The following is an 18,350-nucleotide window of genomic DNA, read 5'->3' as shown; positions in this document are numbered from 1 at the left end:
TTTGCAAAAATTGACTTCAGCTATAAATAAAATATTAGCACATTCAGAAGTCAGGCAAATACTAATTGAATCTTTGGCTTTTGTAAATGTTAATCTGGAATGCAAAATCATAATTAGGCTTTTAAGTCAAGGTCTGTAACAACAGATGAATGGATTAGAAATATGGTTGATATTGAATCCCATGTTTATGATGCTACTCAGATAAAAGTAGTTTCTAAAAATTTCACGAAAAATCAAAATATCAGATGATTTCATCATGGTAAATAAAGTAATTTGAAAAGAGATTATAGGCAAGTCATTCCTAGAGACAATGTTTTTTTTTTTTCTAGAGATAATCCAAAGCAAAGGCCTTAGCCTTCTAGAATATGCAGAAGGTGTGGCAATTGACATTAGACTAATGAATACAGAATAGCATGGGGCAGGCAAGGTAAGCCTTTCCCATAGAGAACTCCTATAGGGCTTGATTTCAAATTTTGATTTAATCATTCCCTACCATCACTGTAGAAACTCATCAAAAATGCAATTAAAAGATTTAATGCCACTGGTTAAAAGCAACATGGACCTAATGTTGACAAACTGGGTCTAGAAAGCAATGTCAGTGACAATAGACCACAGCCAGCTGGTCTATTGTGAAACTCGTGCTGGGTACTATTGCTTATTACAGATTCTTGTTTTTTACATGGCCGCTCAAACAGTCTAAGTTGTAAATAAGGACACATTTCAAGAACGAGACCTACACCATCCCCTAGACAAAGAGGTAACCAAGAGTCTGCAGGTACTTCTTGGTCGCTGTGAGAAAAAGATCTCAGTGTAATGAAGTCTTAGGACACCTTCAGTGTCAAAGACAGCAACACCAACCAATGACTGATGATTAGCAGTCTATGTCAGCAACTAACAAAGTCAGAGAAATCAGTATAATTAAAAGTCAGCAAGACATGGGCAAGGTCTGAGGTAGAGAAGCTGGCCAAATAGCCAACAGCTAGCAGAGAGCCAAGGTCAATTACTAACACATCTAAACTCAAAAATGAATAGAGGTGCTCTCCTACTACCTCTACTAGATGAGCAGCACACAAATAGCATACCACCATCCCCAGGTGAGATCAGGGACATGCATAGAGCTTGTGGACTGTTCATTACTTTGGCCTATGATAATCCAGAAAATTAACCAAACTCAGTAGAGTAGCTCAGCCTCTGTCAAGTTTCTAATAATGCCCTATAAAAAGATACAATCAAAGGAAGTTCAATAGATTTTTTTCCACTCTTGGAAACCCCACATTCTCTGAGAGTTTCTATTAATCTTTCTCTGTGTCTCATTATACTGTAATAGCTCTTGATAAGATTTGCATCTTTGGACTGAGACAAAAGGATGGACCATCTAGAGACTGCCATATCCGGGGATCCATCCCATAATCAGCCTCCAAATGCTGACACCATTGCATACACTAGCAAGACTTTGCTGAAAGGACCCTGATATAGCTGTCTCTTGTGAGACTAATCTGAGGCCTAGCAAACACAGAAGTGGATGCTCACAGTCAGCTATTGGATGGATCACAGGGCCCCCAATGGAGTAGCTAGAGAAAGTACCCAAGGAGTTAAAGGGATCTGCAACCCTATAGGTGGAACAACATTATGAACTAGCCAGTACCCCGGAGCTCTTGACTCTAGCTGCATATGTATCAAAAGATGGCCTATTCGGCCATCACTGGAAAGAGAGGCCCATTGGACATGCAAACTTTATATGCCCCAGTACAGGGGAACGCCAGGGCCAAAAAGTGGGAATGGGTGGGTAGGGGAGTGGGGGGGGGGATATGGGGGATTTGGGGGATAGCATTGGAAATGTAATTGAGGAAAATACCTAATTAAAAAAAAAAAAGACTTGCTTCTACTTTGCATACGTTTGAGACCCTGAATCATTAAGACCAATTGGTGGGATAGAGAAAACTTATAGCCACTGTCCCATGTCACTCTTTGATAACTATGAGTGTCCAACATTTTAGGTCCTTGGAGCATGCATAATTTGACCAGCTTTCATTCTCAAAATCTATGTTTTACCTAAGTATGCTGATGTGGATAGCTTTCTCTCTATTTTTTTAAAGATTTATTTATTTATTTTATGTATATGAGCATACTGTTGTTCTCTTCAGATACACCAGAAAAGGGCACCTGATCCCATTACAGATGGTTGTGAGCCACCATGTGTTTTCTGATAATTGAACTCATGACCTCAGGAAAGGCAGTCAGTGCTCTTAACCACTGAGCCATCTTTCCAGCCCCATGGATAGGTTTCAAAGCTCACATTTTAACCATTCTGTTGATTGTTTTTACTACAATGGCTGGATATTTTCTTCTAACTGTACTTTAGTAAGATATGATTTTATGTTTCAGATACATGCTAATTAATTCATTAATAATCAGAATGAGCTGTTAATAGATTATTTTTATCATGTTTCCAAATAAATTATATATGCAAATTGCTGGACAATGTTTTAAAACTTAACTCAAAAACAAAACCATGAATTTACTCATAAAAATGAATTCTAAGGGTTGGAGCAACCGCTCAGTTGGTAAGCTGCTTGGCCCCACATACAAAGGCCCAATATGGTGACACATACTTGTGATCCCCAAACTTGAGATATAGAGGCAAGAAAATCCCTGGGACTCGTAGATCAGGCAGTCTGGCACAATTGGTGAGCTTCAGTCCAATGAGAGACCCTGTCTCAAAGGAGGTAGATAGCATGTCGGAGAATAACACATGATGGCCTGCATATGCATACATATGTACCTGGCCTCCATATGCATAAACACACCCTTGAGCACATACATCCATACACACAAACACACATAGGTACACACACACACACATACACACACACACATGCACACACACAATAAACAACAAATGATTACAAATGGTTTCCAGGTAGCTTTGACTGCCTCTTTCCTTACCTTTCCAACAGCTCGATCTCTTTCCAAAGAGGTCAGCATTTTCTCCTTCAGTAAAGCATGATGCTTCTCATGTAACACCCTAATAGTTGGTTCGTATGATGCATAATGCAGTTTCAGCCTATAAAATGAAAGGCCAGTTGCATCATCCGGAAGTGTAAAATAGCTACAGCAGTGATTTCCATCTAACATCTAATCCTTTATTTTCTTCTTTCATCCCATCTTTGTGTGCTTATGAATAAAAATGAATAGTCATGTAAAGGTCAACATACCAGAGCCCAGAAGCTCAGAGGGTTATTTCCTGTGCAATTTCATCTACCTTGGCTTAGGGATAAACACAGGAAACTATATTTTTTCCATACTTTCCAATTTCACAGCAGCACTTTTTTTTTTTTTTTTGTACTCGAGTATGTACTCAGAGGACTGCTGCAGTTCTTTCACATTTAAAAGGTATAATTTCCAGGCAGAAGAGTATTATGTGCCTGTAATCCCAACACTCAGGAGGCAGGGGCAGGAGGATCAGAAGTTCAAGGCCAGTCTCAGCCACACAGTTCAAGACCAGTCTGGGATGCATGAGACCTTGTTTCACAAAACTTAACATCAACTTGCAATTCTCAAAAAAAAAAAAAAAAAAAAAAAACCATGTTTCATTAACTTCATATTAAGAAAACTAAGTATAAAAGTATAGTTTCAATTTGACCCTATGTTTCTGTGACCATATATTGCATATGTGCAGGTGCCCAAAGAGATCAGGAGAGGGTGTCAATACCCTGTAACAAGAGCTACGTGTACTTATTGGCTGCCTGATATGGGTACTGTGAATAGCACTCAGGTCCTTTTAGCTTTTCAGTGGGGAAACATTTCTCTAATGCTAGAAGTAGTTGGATGTCTCACAGAAGATAATACTACTTACTATATGATAGAAGTACCTTCAACATTCTGTTTAATTGGAAAACGTCTTCAAACTATGCTTTAGTTTTTACTGAAGAATACATTATATGAAGTAAAATATATAGATCCCAAGTGTCAAAGTTATCCATTTGGATTAATATATCTATCCACTAAGAACATATATTATCAAAATATAGTAGCACTTGTAACACCCCAGCAAACTCTGGGGTTGTGCTTTTGGTGCCATAGAATATTTTCTCACTAGAAGCTCTTCTCTTTCACTCAGCAGTTTTTCAAGTTATTCTGTATCATACACTGGGAGCTGTATTTCGTTCCATTGGTGAGCAGTATTATATGTATTATCTTATATATATATATTCATTCTCTGAATAAAAATATGGTTAAGTCTACATTGCAATAGAAGTCTTAAGATGTTGGACATGTCAAAACTGAGGGATATCTACTGAGGAAATTTATAGGCAAAGAATGATTCCCATAGCCAGGAGAAGCTACATGTGCTGCAGGTGGCAGACCGCCAAGGCTGGAGCTACTCAAGGCGCTTGTAATAGAGCAAATCCCATCACAAGCCCCAGATACCAGACATGTGCATGCGGGGTTTGTCTTTTGCCCTACTGGATTTCAGTTTGCTTTGTTATATATCACCATTCCTCCCTTTTGGGATGAGATGGTTTACTCTATATCATTATATATTATAAATTGTGTTTTGATTTTATGAAGCCTCACAGTAAAGAGATTGCCTTGATTCCAAACCTGTTGGGACTTTTCAACAGTACTGGAAGTATTACTTATTGTGGAAACATGGCGAGTTCAAAAAAATTTATTCTGTACTATGAGACAGGAGTTCATAAAGGACATGGGCAGAATCCTAGAGTTCAAGTGCAAAATGTTATTCATAGTTTCAAGAACTCCCACACTTGGGCTCCAGATATTGATGTTGGGGAAGGCAAAGGAATCTTCAGGAGGTTGAGATTAACTAGAAACAGTCAGTCACTGGTAAAGCCAAGAGGTTGCTTTGCTCTGGTTCCACTTCTTGTTCACTCTCTAATCTCTAACTTGAGATTAATACGACGAGCCAGCATTCTAGCTCTGCTTCCATGCCTGCCCAGGCATGACAGCATGAATCTATAAACCAGAACAAGCCTTACAATCCCTAAATTGCTTCTTGCCCAATATTATATAGTAGCATTGATAAAAATAGCTAGTTCAGTATGCCCTTTTTAATTACATATTTAGTGGGTGTGATATATATTTAAACATAAATATCTAGTGTTTATATTGGTTAAGCACTATAATAATGGATAATATATTTTTAATATCCTTGTCAACACAGAATGTTTTGTTATATGGTATTATCATAGAACAAACAAAAGATCATTTTATTTAAGGGCTAGAAAACTGATTTCTTGCTTTACAGAAAAAGAATTGAAGGAAGCTAATGAAGGAGGAATTCTGAGTAAGAATAAAGCCTTCTAAAATAGCTTCAATAATGTTGCATGTTCTTCCATGATCAGTGCTGCTGCTCTATACTCTGTAGCACTCTGTTTCACATTGGCACCCTGAGGAGATCACTCCACAAGTTTATTCACTCTTCACAATTCGCCTCACTTAAAAATACACCCTTGAGGTCCTCTGCTCATATCAGACTACCAAGGCTGTGTCTTGAATGACAAAGCAACAATAGAGTACATTTTCTCATATTTTTGTTTAACTTCTCAATCACACACTATAATAGAGTGAATATGGTTTCAATTCAAGGACCTAAACTTCCTACCCAATAAACTTTAAGGAACAAGTTCATTTCAACAGCCCTACTCTAGTCAATGCACATGAGCATCTCACCCTTTGAGGTCAGCAATGAGCTTGTTCTTTTCTTGCACTATGCGCTTATGATGCATGCGATGGAAGTCCCGTTCCTTCTGAGTGCTCAGTAGCTCTTCTTTGGCCTTTCTGAAAAACACCAATGCAAGCAACTTTCAAAACCACTGTTCTTCCCCTCCTGAGAAAGGCACTTAGTGTTGAGTTAAACGGTGAGTAAGTCAGTAACTGAGTAGCATAGAAGATGTGGTACTCTCCTGAGAGCCCAACATTTTAGGCATGGGGGTGGGGGTTTTACTCTACATCACTGAGACATGAAAGGACAAAGCCTGGACTTCAGAAATGTGAGTCGTTTATGCTTAATAATTTTAAATCAAGCTTGAAGATTTGCTTGAAATATATGTGTACACAGTGCACATTTATTGTCAAAGAGAATTTTGGCTTACAAATTTAAAATACATATAAAACAGAATAATTCACAATAATTAGAAATAAAAGAAGGGAGCTTACTCCACTTTTTAGGACAAATTATATATTGGATCATTTACTTCTGATAGATTGGAAAGCACAGAAATTCTAAAAATATAAAATTTTGTTTTGTTAGATGAGAAATATATACACACAGAGGATCAGATAACTATAATTATATACATATATATCTTTGTGAGAAATTAATCACATGTATGAATTCTCAATAAAAAATTAACTATTAAAGTGTGAGCATACTTGTAATTTACTCAAAATAGAACTATTCCTATACTGAACAGACATGCAAACCTTTGAATAGAACAAGAATGCAAATTCTGTTTAAAGTGGAGCTCTGTATGATGTATTAACTGGAGTATGTCACTCACTACAGTTATAGGCTAGTGTCAGTAAAGGATGGTTTAGAATGAGCAACAATGCATTCTATCTATATTGGGTAGCTAACAACATGCTGCTTCCTTGAGCTTTTCTCACTCTGAAAAAAAAATGAACTGACCTGGATAGCAGACACACTACATTAGGATCTGAAGGGAGGAAATATACTTTTATGTGTCACAAATATTGCAAAACTGAGATTCACATAAATTCACATACATGCACACAGATGAGCCTCAGGGGTAAGCTATATCAGAAGATTGTGTAAGCAACAGTGTCTGGGGCACTGCCGAGGAAGTTTGTGGGTTAGGTCTCCAGGTTCCTGATGGAACATATGTTGATCAGTAGGACTTCTGGCCATCAAACAAAATTATAGGTGGTGTGTGGTCAAAGAGTTAATGAATCTAAGTTTCTTCTTCCTAATCTTTCCATTCCTTTTTGGATAAGCTTTATTGATCTTTACTAAGAAATTTTGAGTTCGCATCACACATAAAATAAGTAAGCACTTTCCAATAAACACAACACTAACAATGATCATCTTCCACCCAAACTTCAACTTCATATTCATGCCAACTTTGGGGTATGCACAGTAAATTATGATTCAAATGTTCATATCTGTATCCTATCTGATGAACAATAATTGAGTATTAATTTATTTTACAGCTTTCGACCATGTGCACAAATATGTGTGATACTGGCTACAAGAAGATATCGCAAAACCCAAGAAGTCATCAGTTGCTTTCCTCATTTTTAGCTATGACAAAACAGTTTAAAGATGGGGAACTTATTGTGCCGCACTATTAGATGTCAGTCACCACAGCGGGAAAGTTGTAGCATCAGGACAGAAGGGCAGCTGCTCATGTTGCATTTACAGTCAGGAAGCCAAGATAAGTGTAATGTTGGCACTTGGCTGGCTTCCTCCTTGTTACTCAACCTTAGGACATGGTTTTGCTATGTTGCCAGGGACTTTGGGGATCTTAGGACATGGTTTTGCTATGTTGCCAGGTGATGCAGTGGTGTTGCTAGGTAAGCCCACCAGCGGCTACCTTGTAGATACTCTTCAAAACAAAAGGACATCCTTATTTCCAGCTGGTGGCTACACATGTAACTTGCTCAAATCATACATCCTAGAGGCTTACAACTCTGTCTTTTATGCACAAAACCACATCCTGGTTTTCACACTACCCCAGTGAGTAGTAGGTGAAAATATAGTATGAGGAAGCAGAGAGAGGGTAAAGTAAATGATTGTGGTGGGATTTTGTTGTGAAATGTAAGAATGCACACAGGCAAAACCTTATTTTACTTCATATTAAAATCATGAAAAAATGTTCATATAAGGAATTGCTCTCAAAAAGAGGAAGAAGGTACTATATCCATGAATGGAAATATCAGAAAACAAATTCAATTTAAAATTCTTGTGTTAAATCTTTATAATTAAGCAATAAATGGGTTCAACTCTGGATAAAATAGTTTTAGTATGATAAAGAGATGACATTGGCCATTGTTGTGGATGGGTCTGTGCTACTTGTATTGTTATGTTAATTCCACTCTCCTGGGAGAGGCTGTCTGGAAGGAGGAATGAGTCACATACTCAGGTGGCTTCTGGTGAACCAATCCCCTAATGAATAAAGGAGTCAATCACTGAACAAGTAGGTATTATTTCCAGGTTAGATGGAGGAAGAGAGGAAGCAGCAGAGTTAGTCCTTTAGGAATGACGATAGCAGAGGGATAAGATGTAGCTGCTAGAGTTTCCAGGTATTATGGCGGATCCACAAGTATTCTCTCTCCAGAGGAATCAGATTTTAATAAAGCTTACAAGATTAGGTTTTAGTTGTTGTGGCCAGGGATTGAGTTACCATTGTTTCTGAACTAATTTGTGTTGTGTTTTCCTTCACGTGGAAGCTCATATGGATTCAGGAGAGAAAGGTACAGCAGCAAAGCGTGGGTTTGCCTGAGGTGCACCACCAAGACCGTGGGGGATTTGAAGCAGAGGGCCGGCCCACCAGTGGGAACCTAGCAACCTGGGTGGAGAGATTGTGGCGTTCTGAGTCAGAGTCTCTATGAGATTAAAAACAGGTCGGTCATTGCTTGCCAGTTCATGGCCAGCCAGGCCACCAGGGCAGAGAGTTGGCAGCACTAGGACAAGAACATAACAATTCGATTTTTAATATTTCCAGCAACAAGCCATAGAAAATTTCTACATAGCAATGCAACCTTTGGAGTTATAAGAACTATGAATATATCAGAGTTAGCAACTGCAAAATACATGTGTAATAGGCCTCAGAGTGTGCCCACTTAGTAAAATGGCTTCTTGCCTTACATATACACACACAAACACATACATACACACTCACACACAAATATCCAAAGGCTACTGTTCACAATCATATGAACTGTGGTCAAGGAAAGTACAAGAACACCCAAAATTGGGCAAATTTTGAAATCACTAATATTGAGTAAGGCCAGCTGGACAACTAGGATGGCTGGGATTCTGAACTCACCTACCAGCTCTTTCTCATAGACTTCCACTGCAATCTTCATGATCAAAACATAATTAATACTTAGCATAACAGATGAGTTATATATACTCAGATCTTCTAAGAGACTTGTCTTCCAAAATAAGGTGTGTGGCAATAGGTACTTACATTGCTTCTAATTGTCCAAAGATATGAGTATACAATTAATATTGTCCATCTTTATGAAAATAAACATGGGCATGGAAAGATGGCTTGGCAGTTAAGAGAACACTGCTCTTGCAAAGAAATTGGGTTTGTTACCAGATGATCGCTAACCACCATTCATTACAACAATTCCAGAGGTTCTAAGGCCCTCTTTTGGAGTCCATTGGTACAGTGCACAGACATATATGTAAGAAAAATACCCCTACACATAAGATAAAATTAAAACAAATTTTAAAAATTAACATTCATTAAAGTATATTTTAAACAGTCCATTGAAACAGTCTTGTTCTTAGTCACTCAATTAATTACATAAATATATTCTTTATTTCTCCTATTTGAAATGTAAATTCTCAATGGGTTCAAGAATGCTTGGAAGACTGAATACTGCAAAGGCCCCTCACCAGAATCAGAAATGTGAAGCATTACCGCACCTCACTTTTCAATACACATTTAGAAACCTATCTTTGCTCATCCCAGGAAATAAAGCATAGGAATTGACTGAAGTATTAGACTTTAAAGTTTTTCTGACCATTAAATTGCTTTTCAGGGACTTGCTCTCTGTTTGCACAAATGAAGTCTACTCAGTAAAACAATTTAAATTCATTTCATGCTGATGCTTCTCTTATTATGACCTTCCTGCTGCCTGTCTGCTAAATAAAAGGAAATAGAAGTTGGAATAAAGAACAGGATAAAATATTCATGTGAACAATTAATATTTTAAATTCATCATATCTGCTCATCACATTAGTACAACATCTTTGTGCTAAGAGAAAAAAAAAAAAACGTTTATTAACACAGACAGCAAACACTGAGATTCTGTTCATGTACAATGAAGAGCTATTCTGTGAAACTGTCTATTTAAACTTGTGTATCACAGAGAATATTCATAGATGCCTTGTCTTAATGAGATGCTACAATAATTATCAAACCTCCCCATTTTAGGACACTGGAACTTACCCATCTATAATTCAACTACATAATATTAAGACATGTGTATTCTTAGCATAATATGAAACTCAATTTTTCAATGCATCATGAATGTGATTTAGTATCACGGTCTTAAAATCATTCTTAAGTTAAGAGTCCCAGTAAAGCAATCTTATAATAAATTTAAGCAATTACTTGGGGATGGATATTTGGTAATGAAGTTGTTAAATTACATCATCATCATAACTTGTCAAGACAGAACATAGAAATATGTGTTTACTTGCACCAACCAGAGCAGACCAGCCTTGCCACATATTTTTCTCACTGATAACAATAATTATATAATTACCAAGTATTTCATTATCTTCAGTTGCTGATAAATGAATTACACTGACCCACAAAAATTAATATTGGAATAATTCTTGAAGGACCAAATGGAATTCAGCCAGATAGAAGAAAAACTTCATTATATTTTTAACTGCAAAAGGAAGGGATATAGCCATGTCCAGAAAAAAATAATACCTTCTTAATTTAACAAGCAATTACCTAAACACTAAAGCATGAAATTTTATTGGCTTCGTTATTATCTTTATTTTCACAGTGTTTGTTTCTAAAAGTCATTAGATTAAATGGGTCTTCTTACAGCTGGACACTCTTTGACCTTTTATAGAAGTAAATTTTGTACTCAAAATCAGGGCCCTTTAAGAAAGCACCTTTTTTTTCCTCCATATTAATTGCCATTTAATTTTAACTTTCTTTAGTCCTGTACTCTTTGGTAGAAGGTAATAAAGTGTTTTGTTTTGTTTTGTTTTGTTTTAAGAAGAGTACACTTATGTTTGGGTTCTTAGTATTTCTCCATCACATATTTGGGGCTCTTTATACAGTCTTTCTAGTCTGCATTATATTTCATTAGTGTAAAGATTCTGAAATAGAAAACAATCCTCTAAATGGAACAACATTTATCCTTAGAAAAAGTTGCTTAAATTCCCACCATGGGAAGGAAACAAAGCCCAATCCCAGAAGTATTATGAAGATAAAACCCATCAACTACTCTAAACATTATTAACAGTAAACATAAAGTATAGCAGCACATCATATAAGCACCAACTACGTTTAAACACAATCACAATGACAGGCCCTGCCTGGGACAACAGTCAGGAGGGCCGCCCTTCACTACCTGAAGCACATAGATGTTAACTCAATGTGAAAAGTGCGCATTTCAAGATGTTTCATATATTTTCACTATTAGATAGACTGAAATAACTATAGAGAGTGCCATGCAGAAAGAAGACTCAGTGTTACCAAGGCATCAAGCTGTCCCTCCATAAGATGTATGTATATACATACCCACAGAAATGCACTAGTGAGATCTATGTTCAAGCCCTTATTAGTGTAGACCTCACCTGTGTTTTTCTATTGATTGTAAATTTTATGTGAAAAGCAAAGAACCTATAAATAACCAACACATCTGAGGGAAGAACCAAGATACAAAAACCACAGCACACAGGTATGCATAGAAGTCTTTTAATCAAATCTCTTAAAAGATCATAGTAATGAAGTAAAATGTAAAAGGTCTGAAGGGAAATACAATATACAAAGTGTCTAATATCTCAAAGAGAAAAAAAATCATAAAATCCAATAACAAAATAAACAACCTAATCAAAATTAGGCAAATGAAAGGGCAATACTGAAACCAAAAATGCAAAAGGACCAAGAAGCACAAAATAGTGCGTTTATTATCACCTGCTCTTGGCAAATTACATATCAAAACCACAAGACATCACTATCAAATCGCGTAAAGGCTAAAGTAGAAAGGGCTACCAATTCTCTTTGGGGGTTTGGGAGTAACTAGAATTCTCACACACTGCCAGGAAGGAGCTAACAGAACCTCATTGATTCATCTTACCAGCACTGACATGTTTGAATATATAAAATCAATGCACAGAAAATGAAGGAAGAGCAAGCTGTCTACATCATTTCTGTAGTAGGCAGAGAGAGATGAAACTTAAACACATTTTCTCCTCTTTCATTCAGTTCAGGCTCCTATCTCATGGGATACTGCTATGCAAACTTAGGCACGATCTCCCCTCCTCCATTAAACACTTTTGGATGAAAGAAATACATAGGTGTGCAGTTCCATCATGACTCTAAATCTAGTAAAGTTGGCAATGAAGGTGAAACACCACAACTGCACCCACTGGTCAGCGTGACACCAGAGCTAATCACGTTAGATTGGAGCTCTCTACCTCTGGTCCCTAAAGTCCTATTTTTATCATATAATGCAAAGTTAATTTAGTACATCTCTAAATGTCCCCACAGCTTATTAACAGACGCAATGCTGTTCAAAATGCAATCTCTAAACTCCTTTCTGAAACTCAAGACAATCTTTTAATTGTGAGCCCATGTAAAATCAAGTTGCAGACTGCCAATATATAACCCCACATAATAAACGTTCCCACTCCAAAAGAGAGTAATAGGAAGATAGGAGAGCCGGATCAGAGCAAGAAGGAAGCCCTGTAGGTAAAACACCAAATCCCTCAATTCTATGTCTGGCATCTGGAACTGTGGATGAAATCATCTGGGGTCCCATGGTCTACTGTAGCTCCATCGCTCCAGCACTGCCCCCTACAGCACAGTGACCTCTCATTGGGCTCAAGTCTACTCTACACCTGAAGTTTTCCCTGGTGGGTACTGAACAGTCTGGCATCTCTACCAACCTAGGCTCTTCATTACACTGCCTGGCTTTAAAGACTTTCTGAAACCATGGTAAAAGTCTCTATGATCATCTTCCTTTTGTGTATATCAAAAAGCACAAAAGGCATAAGCACAGACAGCACCGTGTAGATGGCGTGCTCAAGTTCTGATGCCAGGTCAAAATGTAACCCAGATCCTTTTTCATAAGCATCTTTTTAGTTCTTCAGAGGTATTTTTTAGGAAAACACACTGGGCAGTGGTGGCACACACCTTTAATCCCAGCACTTGGAAGGCAGAGGAAGGCAGATTTCTGAGTTCGAGCCAGCCTGGTCTACAGAGTGAGTTGCAGGATAGCCAGGGCTACACAGAAAAACCCTGTTTAAAAAAAGAAAAAGAAAAAAATTAGAGAAACACTTTTCTTTCGTTGCTATTTGGAAGAAAGGAAAACAATTAGAAGCTTTCTTAATTAAGGGTCTCTCCTTACAAATGGGTTCCTATTTCACAAGCTGGAACTGTGGCAGGTCAAGTCTTGCCTTTGGGGTGCCTTTTCTTTTGTCCCAGTACTGAACAGATCTCTTTGATAAGGATAACCTCTTTAACAATTACAGATGCTGTTATATTCACCATGGACTGAACATAGCAGAGAGCAGAGGGTAGACATAAATACCACCCAACAGGAAAAAAAGACACTCCCTTAAAACATTGAGATTTTATTATAACTAAATTACATAGTTCTCAAATATGAACATTGTATGAAAAAACCATGTCACAACATCAAACGCATGTACAACTGGACCACTCACGTTGCCTTCAACTCTAAACTCACACCACTTTCCTCATTAAACTGTGCACTACTGTAAGTGTTCCTTGTACTATAGTCCTGAGCAAGATCCGACAGCAGTAACTATAACATCTGAAGTGCTATACTGGCTTAAGATTTCTTCCGCCAAACAAGGCAGTCCGTTACTTCAGAGTTCAGTTTCTAAAGATCTTAGGATTCAGATGTAAACAAGATTCTTTGCCAAAATGTAAAGTGAATGGACTCTAGCAAGTTCCCATTTGACTTCCCCTCGAAAACCTCATGAGATTTGCTCCACTCTCTGTATGTCTTGTAACATGCCTGACTTTCAAGCTCCCAAGAGAATTGCTCATTAATGTCTACTTATCATAGTCTAGGCCTCCTTTGGGCCACAGCTCCAAAGTACTCCACATGTCTCGCAATAGCTTTCAAATGATTTCCAAAGCTTAGCCACTACATAGTCAGGTTTATCACAGCAAGGATTCCACTCTCCAAATACAAACATGGTTCCAATGTTCTCCATTGGTTATCCCCCTGTTGACGATGACAATACACCTAGCAAAAGCAACCTTACAAAAGGAAGAGTTTATCAGGGTGAAGTTTGCAGGTATAGTATTAGAGTCAGAGCAGAAAAAGAAAGAGAGTAGTAGGCATGTGAGTGGCTTGTCACAGTGTGTGCACTGTGTATGCACAGTGTGTGCACAGGCAGGAAGCTGTGAAAGATAAATGCTCACTTTCTCCTCCTTATTCAGTCTAGGATCCCAGTTCATAGGATGGTGCTGCCCAAATTATGTGAGGGTCTTTCCGGCTCAGTTAAACCTTTCTTGAAACACACATAGTCACAAAAAGGTGTGTTTTGTGGCAATTCTACATTGATGCTGTCAGTGAAGACTAACTATACCATTCCTATTGCACACTATGCCCTTTCATTTCATGTGTGCTATATGGCAATGTTGTGGGCACACAGGTACCAGAGGAGGTCCTTCTCTATATATACCTTAGTCTCATAGATCTGGTCTTTACTTGTGCTATGGGAACCGCTGGCTAGATTGGCTCTAATGAAGCTGCAGCAATCCTCCTGCCTCCCAGCATCATCACCACACAAGATTACAGATGCATATTTGGCCAGACCTAGCCCCCAGCTTTAATCAATGTATCATTAAATGCTACCTGTATGATCAAAGATGCCATATGGCATATCTACAAGCTGCCTCTCTTCACATATTAAATATCAGTTTACATCTATGATTACCAAGCCTTAAGAAACAGCCTAATCCTAAAGATGCAAGCATTCAACCAAATTCCATAAAAGAAGCTCATGTTTAACACAAGTTGCAATTAGAAAAATAGATTGTGGAAAACCTAGGCTCCAAAAGGTTATATTTTGGAACAAACATACATGAATTGTGTTTCCAGAGACTACTTTGCAAAACTTCATTCACAATTTTCTGACAGTATTTCAGTAAAATGTGCTCCAGGGACTATTTCAACAGAAGGTGCTTCAGAACCACATCAGACTGAAGATTCACTCAGCAAGCACTGGGCATCCTCTAAGGGTCAGGGGGTTTTCTTTCAGATTGACACTAAAGGGAAGGTGAAGCAAACAGCCAGTTTGCTATTCCACTTGCTGGATTGTAAACATTACCAAGCCACAGAATCAAGCAAGAGTCAGAAACAACTGAGGGTAAACTACACTGTGACAGTTCAGCAACTACAAAGAAACATTTCACTCGCATGATGCCAGTTTTAATTATGCCTTCTTTTAACATTAAAATAACAATATGCATGAATAAAAGCTTACATAATTTTAATTACAGTTTTTAATATACTATTAAATAAATACCCCGTAAACATCAATGGTTACTTAGTGCTACTGGAGTTAAACACATTGCCTAAAATGTCTGTGTCTACTCAAGAGCAAATTAGCAAATGAAAGCAAGAACTAAAAGGAGATGAGGGCTGAAACTCGTCCAGGCAGCACTGTAAGGAAAGCTTGCATCAAATTCCCATTCGCCAAACTGTCTATTAAAGTCAGAGCAAGCAAAGGTGCAGAGTGGAAAGCCCTTCGAGGAACGGAAGCCACTGGCAAAGGCAATGGTCGTAGAAGCATATTCTTGCGGATGATCACACAGATCTTTGTAAAACATAAAATTCTCCATAGAAAAGGTGAGGTGGGCTTAACTAGCAGAGCACGCCCGTGGGTGCACAGGATTACTATGCAGAGGGTGTGAAAACGATGCCATTTTAATGCTACTTGTTAAATGGAGAGGCTATATTAAATACTAATAGTTCTCTCACTTGGCAATACATAGTCATGTTTCTTTAGTGTGTATGTGCATACACACACACACACACACACACACACACACACATATATATATATATATATATATATATATATATATATATANTATATACACACACACACACATACATACATGTTATGCTTCCACAAGGTGGCCCTATTATTCTAATTATTGTGTTGATGTGCTTAATAGAGAAAGATTCTTCTTAAATCTGTTTACTATTTAAAACAAAATGTTTGAAGTGGTCACTGAACAAATATATCATGAGTTCTCTATAGAGCTGAAGGTGCTGTCTGACATGCACACACTCTCCTCATCTCAGTACACTCACTCAGCTCTTGGTCAGAAACAGGTTGGCTGGTTACTGAAAATTAGTCACCAACATTTATTTTAAATTTAGGGAGACAAAAGGAAAAGAAAACTTAGACTTAAGTGGTTGTGATACTCATCTGTGCCTAGACATTACAAAGCAATCAAGGCCCTTTCCGGGATTGCTTTTAAGTTTTGAGAATAAAATCTATGTTAACACCAATATAAGTAAAATAACAGAATAAAAGGTTCTTATTTCTTTTGACTGAAAAGGAAGCTAGTAAATATGACAGCAACAGCACTGAACTTTTTCTTTCAAAGTTGTGCATGCACACTGGAACAAAAGTGTAAAGGTGGGTGGCAGAGGGGGTAGAAGAAAGACCATCATGTTGATACTTCCTTTTTAATGTGATATCATTAAAGAGAAAATGTCAAGGTTACAGAAAAGCCAATCATAGCATCCTTACAAGTCCCATGTGTCTCTCCCCTCCCCATATGTGCACTGCCTGTCCCACCAGAGCAATTCATTTATTGCCACCCAAAGAGCTCAGTTAACACTGTTCTTTGGAAAGGATTGTAAAATACTGAAATTATGTTACAAAGAACACATTAGCTCCTTCCTTCTACTCTTTCTATTAATTTCATTATTACTTTTGAAATTAGCTTACCTACACAAGAGAAAATTTCACAGACCACAAGACATGATCACACACATAAGAAAATAAACGTTGTGCAACAAATTCCCCATCTGCTACACGTCTTGCGTCCCACTCCATCGGTGAGCTGTGCTTGGCAGGGGCTCCAGTTACCTGCCCAATTAACTCACCTAGGATGCTTTACACATCCTGACAACTGGAACTTAATATAATTCAATGACCCAGAATTAAGTTTCTCAGAGTAGGTTACAAGTATCATCCTAATCCATCTTTAGTTTTACTTAGCCTAAATAAAAAAGGGAAACACAATCTTAACATACTCAGCTGCCTGTTTGAAGTGCTTCAATTCCTTCTTCAAGTTTTTGTTCTCAGTCTCTAAAAGCATCACCTGGCTGTAGACATCTGGAACATTACCGAGCCCTTTAAAGTCAGTTCCTTTCTTCTGGATTAACTCATACCTAGGACAAATCAAACAACAGGGTTGACTGTGTTAATTTAGAATGTCAACCTTGGAAAATTTGATAAAAGTTAGTTGCTATATTCCATTTATAAGTTAAACAAATATTAATATATTAAGATGGAACATCAGTGAATTTAGATTTTTAAAATCCAATGGGACATGTATGTTCCACACATCTAATTCCTAGCAAAGATGCCGAAACTGTCTTCTTCTGTGTTCATGGACTTTACAGTGTTGCAGAGATAGTAATAAGTTCTAGGAAGCAGAGAGAATAGAGGAGTAAGGTGGTGGATGTTTGCACTGTTTTATACAGAGTAGCCATGACTGACAAGCACGAGTGACAGACTCCAGCAGAGACCTGAGGGAAAGGAGTGATGATAGCAGGTGGGTCTGTGGATGTCGAGCACCAGAGCAACTCTGACAGAAAGTAAATGCAAAGGCCCAGAGATATAGACATGTTCAGCATGTACAGGAGAGGCATAAAGCCAGCATCTGTAGACTAGCAGGACTGGAGCCAACCGAGTGAACAAAGGAGATGCTGACAATTGTCAGAACCAACGCAAAAGGCACCATATGGAAAACTCATTTGACTCTGCATCAGGAATTGAAGCATGGGCATGGGCAGTGATCAGATTTATGTTTCGAAAGGGTAAATCTATTTCAAGAAACAGACTCTAAAGGAACACAAGACATCCTGAAAGAGGGAGAACAGTAAGATGAACAAGGTGAAAACAGCAGCACTTCTAAGAAGGGCACCTACTGGACTTGCTGTAAAGGTAACACTAACAGGATTCTCTGATGAATCATCTGCCAGATGTTAGCAATGATGGCGCCCAGGTCCGGGGCTCAGTAACAGATAGCCATTAACACTGTGGAAGCAAAGACAGTAGGAACCAGGCAGTTGGAAAAACCAAGGGATTGTTTCCATCCATATCAATTATAGTGAGCCTAGCAGACATTTATGTGAAGATAAATGCTGGAGAGGCA

At 38.0% G+C, this 18,350-nt stretch overlaps 1 protein-coding gene across 4 annotated transcripts in view; it reads right to left on the bottom strand.

Annotated features, from left to right (window-relative positions):
* Positions 1 to 18,350, bottom strand: part of Spag16 (sperm associated antigen 16) — an 871,964-nt gene that overhangs the window by 822,683 nt on the left and 30,931 nt on the right. For all 4 annotated transcript variants that reach the window (XM_021171958.2, XM_029483611.1, XM_029483612.1 and 1 more), the window contains exons 5-7: positions 17,224 to 17,361; positions 5,695 to 5,802; positions 2,947 to 3,064 (exon numbers count right to left, since the gene is read on the bottom strand). In XM_021171958.2, coding sequence (XP_021027617.1) covers positions 2,947 to 3,064; positions 5,695 to 5,802; positions 17,224 to 17,361 — 364 coding nt within the window. The remainder of the gene's footprint in view (positions 1 to 2,946; positions 3,065 to 5,694; positions 5,803 to 17,223; positions 17,362 to 18,350) is intronic.

Source organism: Mus caroli, chromosome 1 (genome assembly GCF_900094665.2).
Source record: "Mus caroli chromosome 1, CAROLI_EIJ_v1.1, whole genome shotgun sequence".
Classification (NCBI taxonomy): Eukaryota; Metazoa; Chordata; class Mammalia; order Rodentia; family Muridae; genus Mus; species Mus caroli.
Note: the sequence above shows the minus strand (reverse complement) of the source record. Positions and strands in the feature narration are given on the sequence as shown.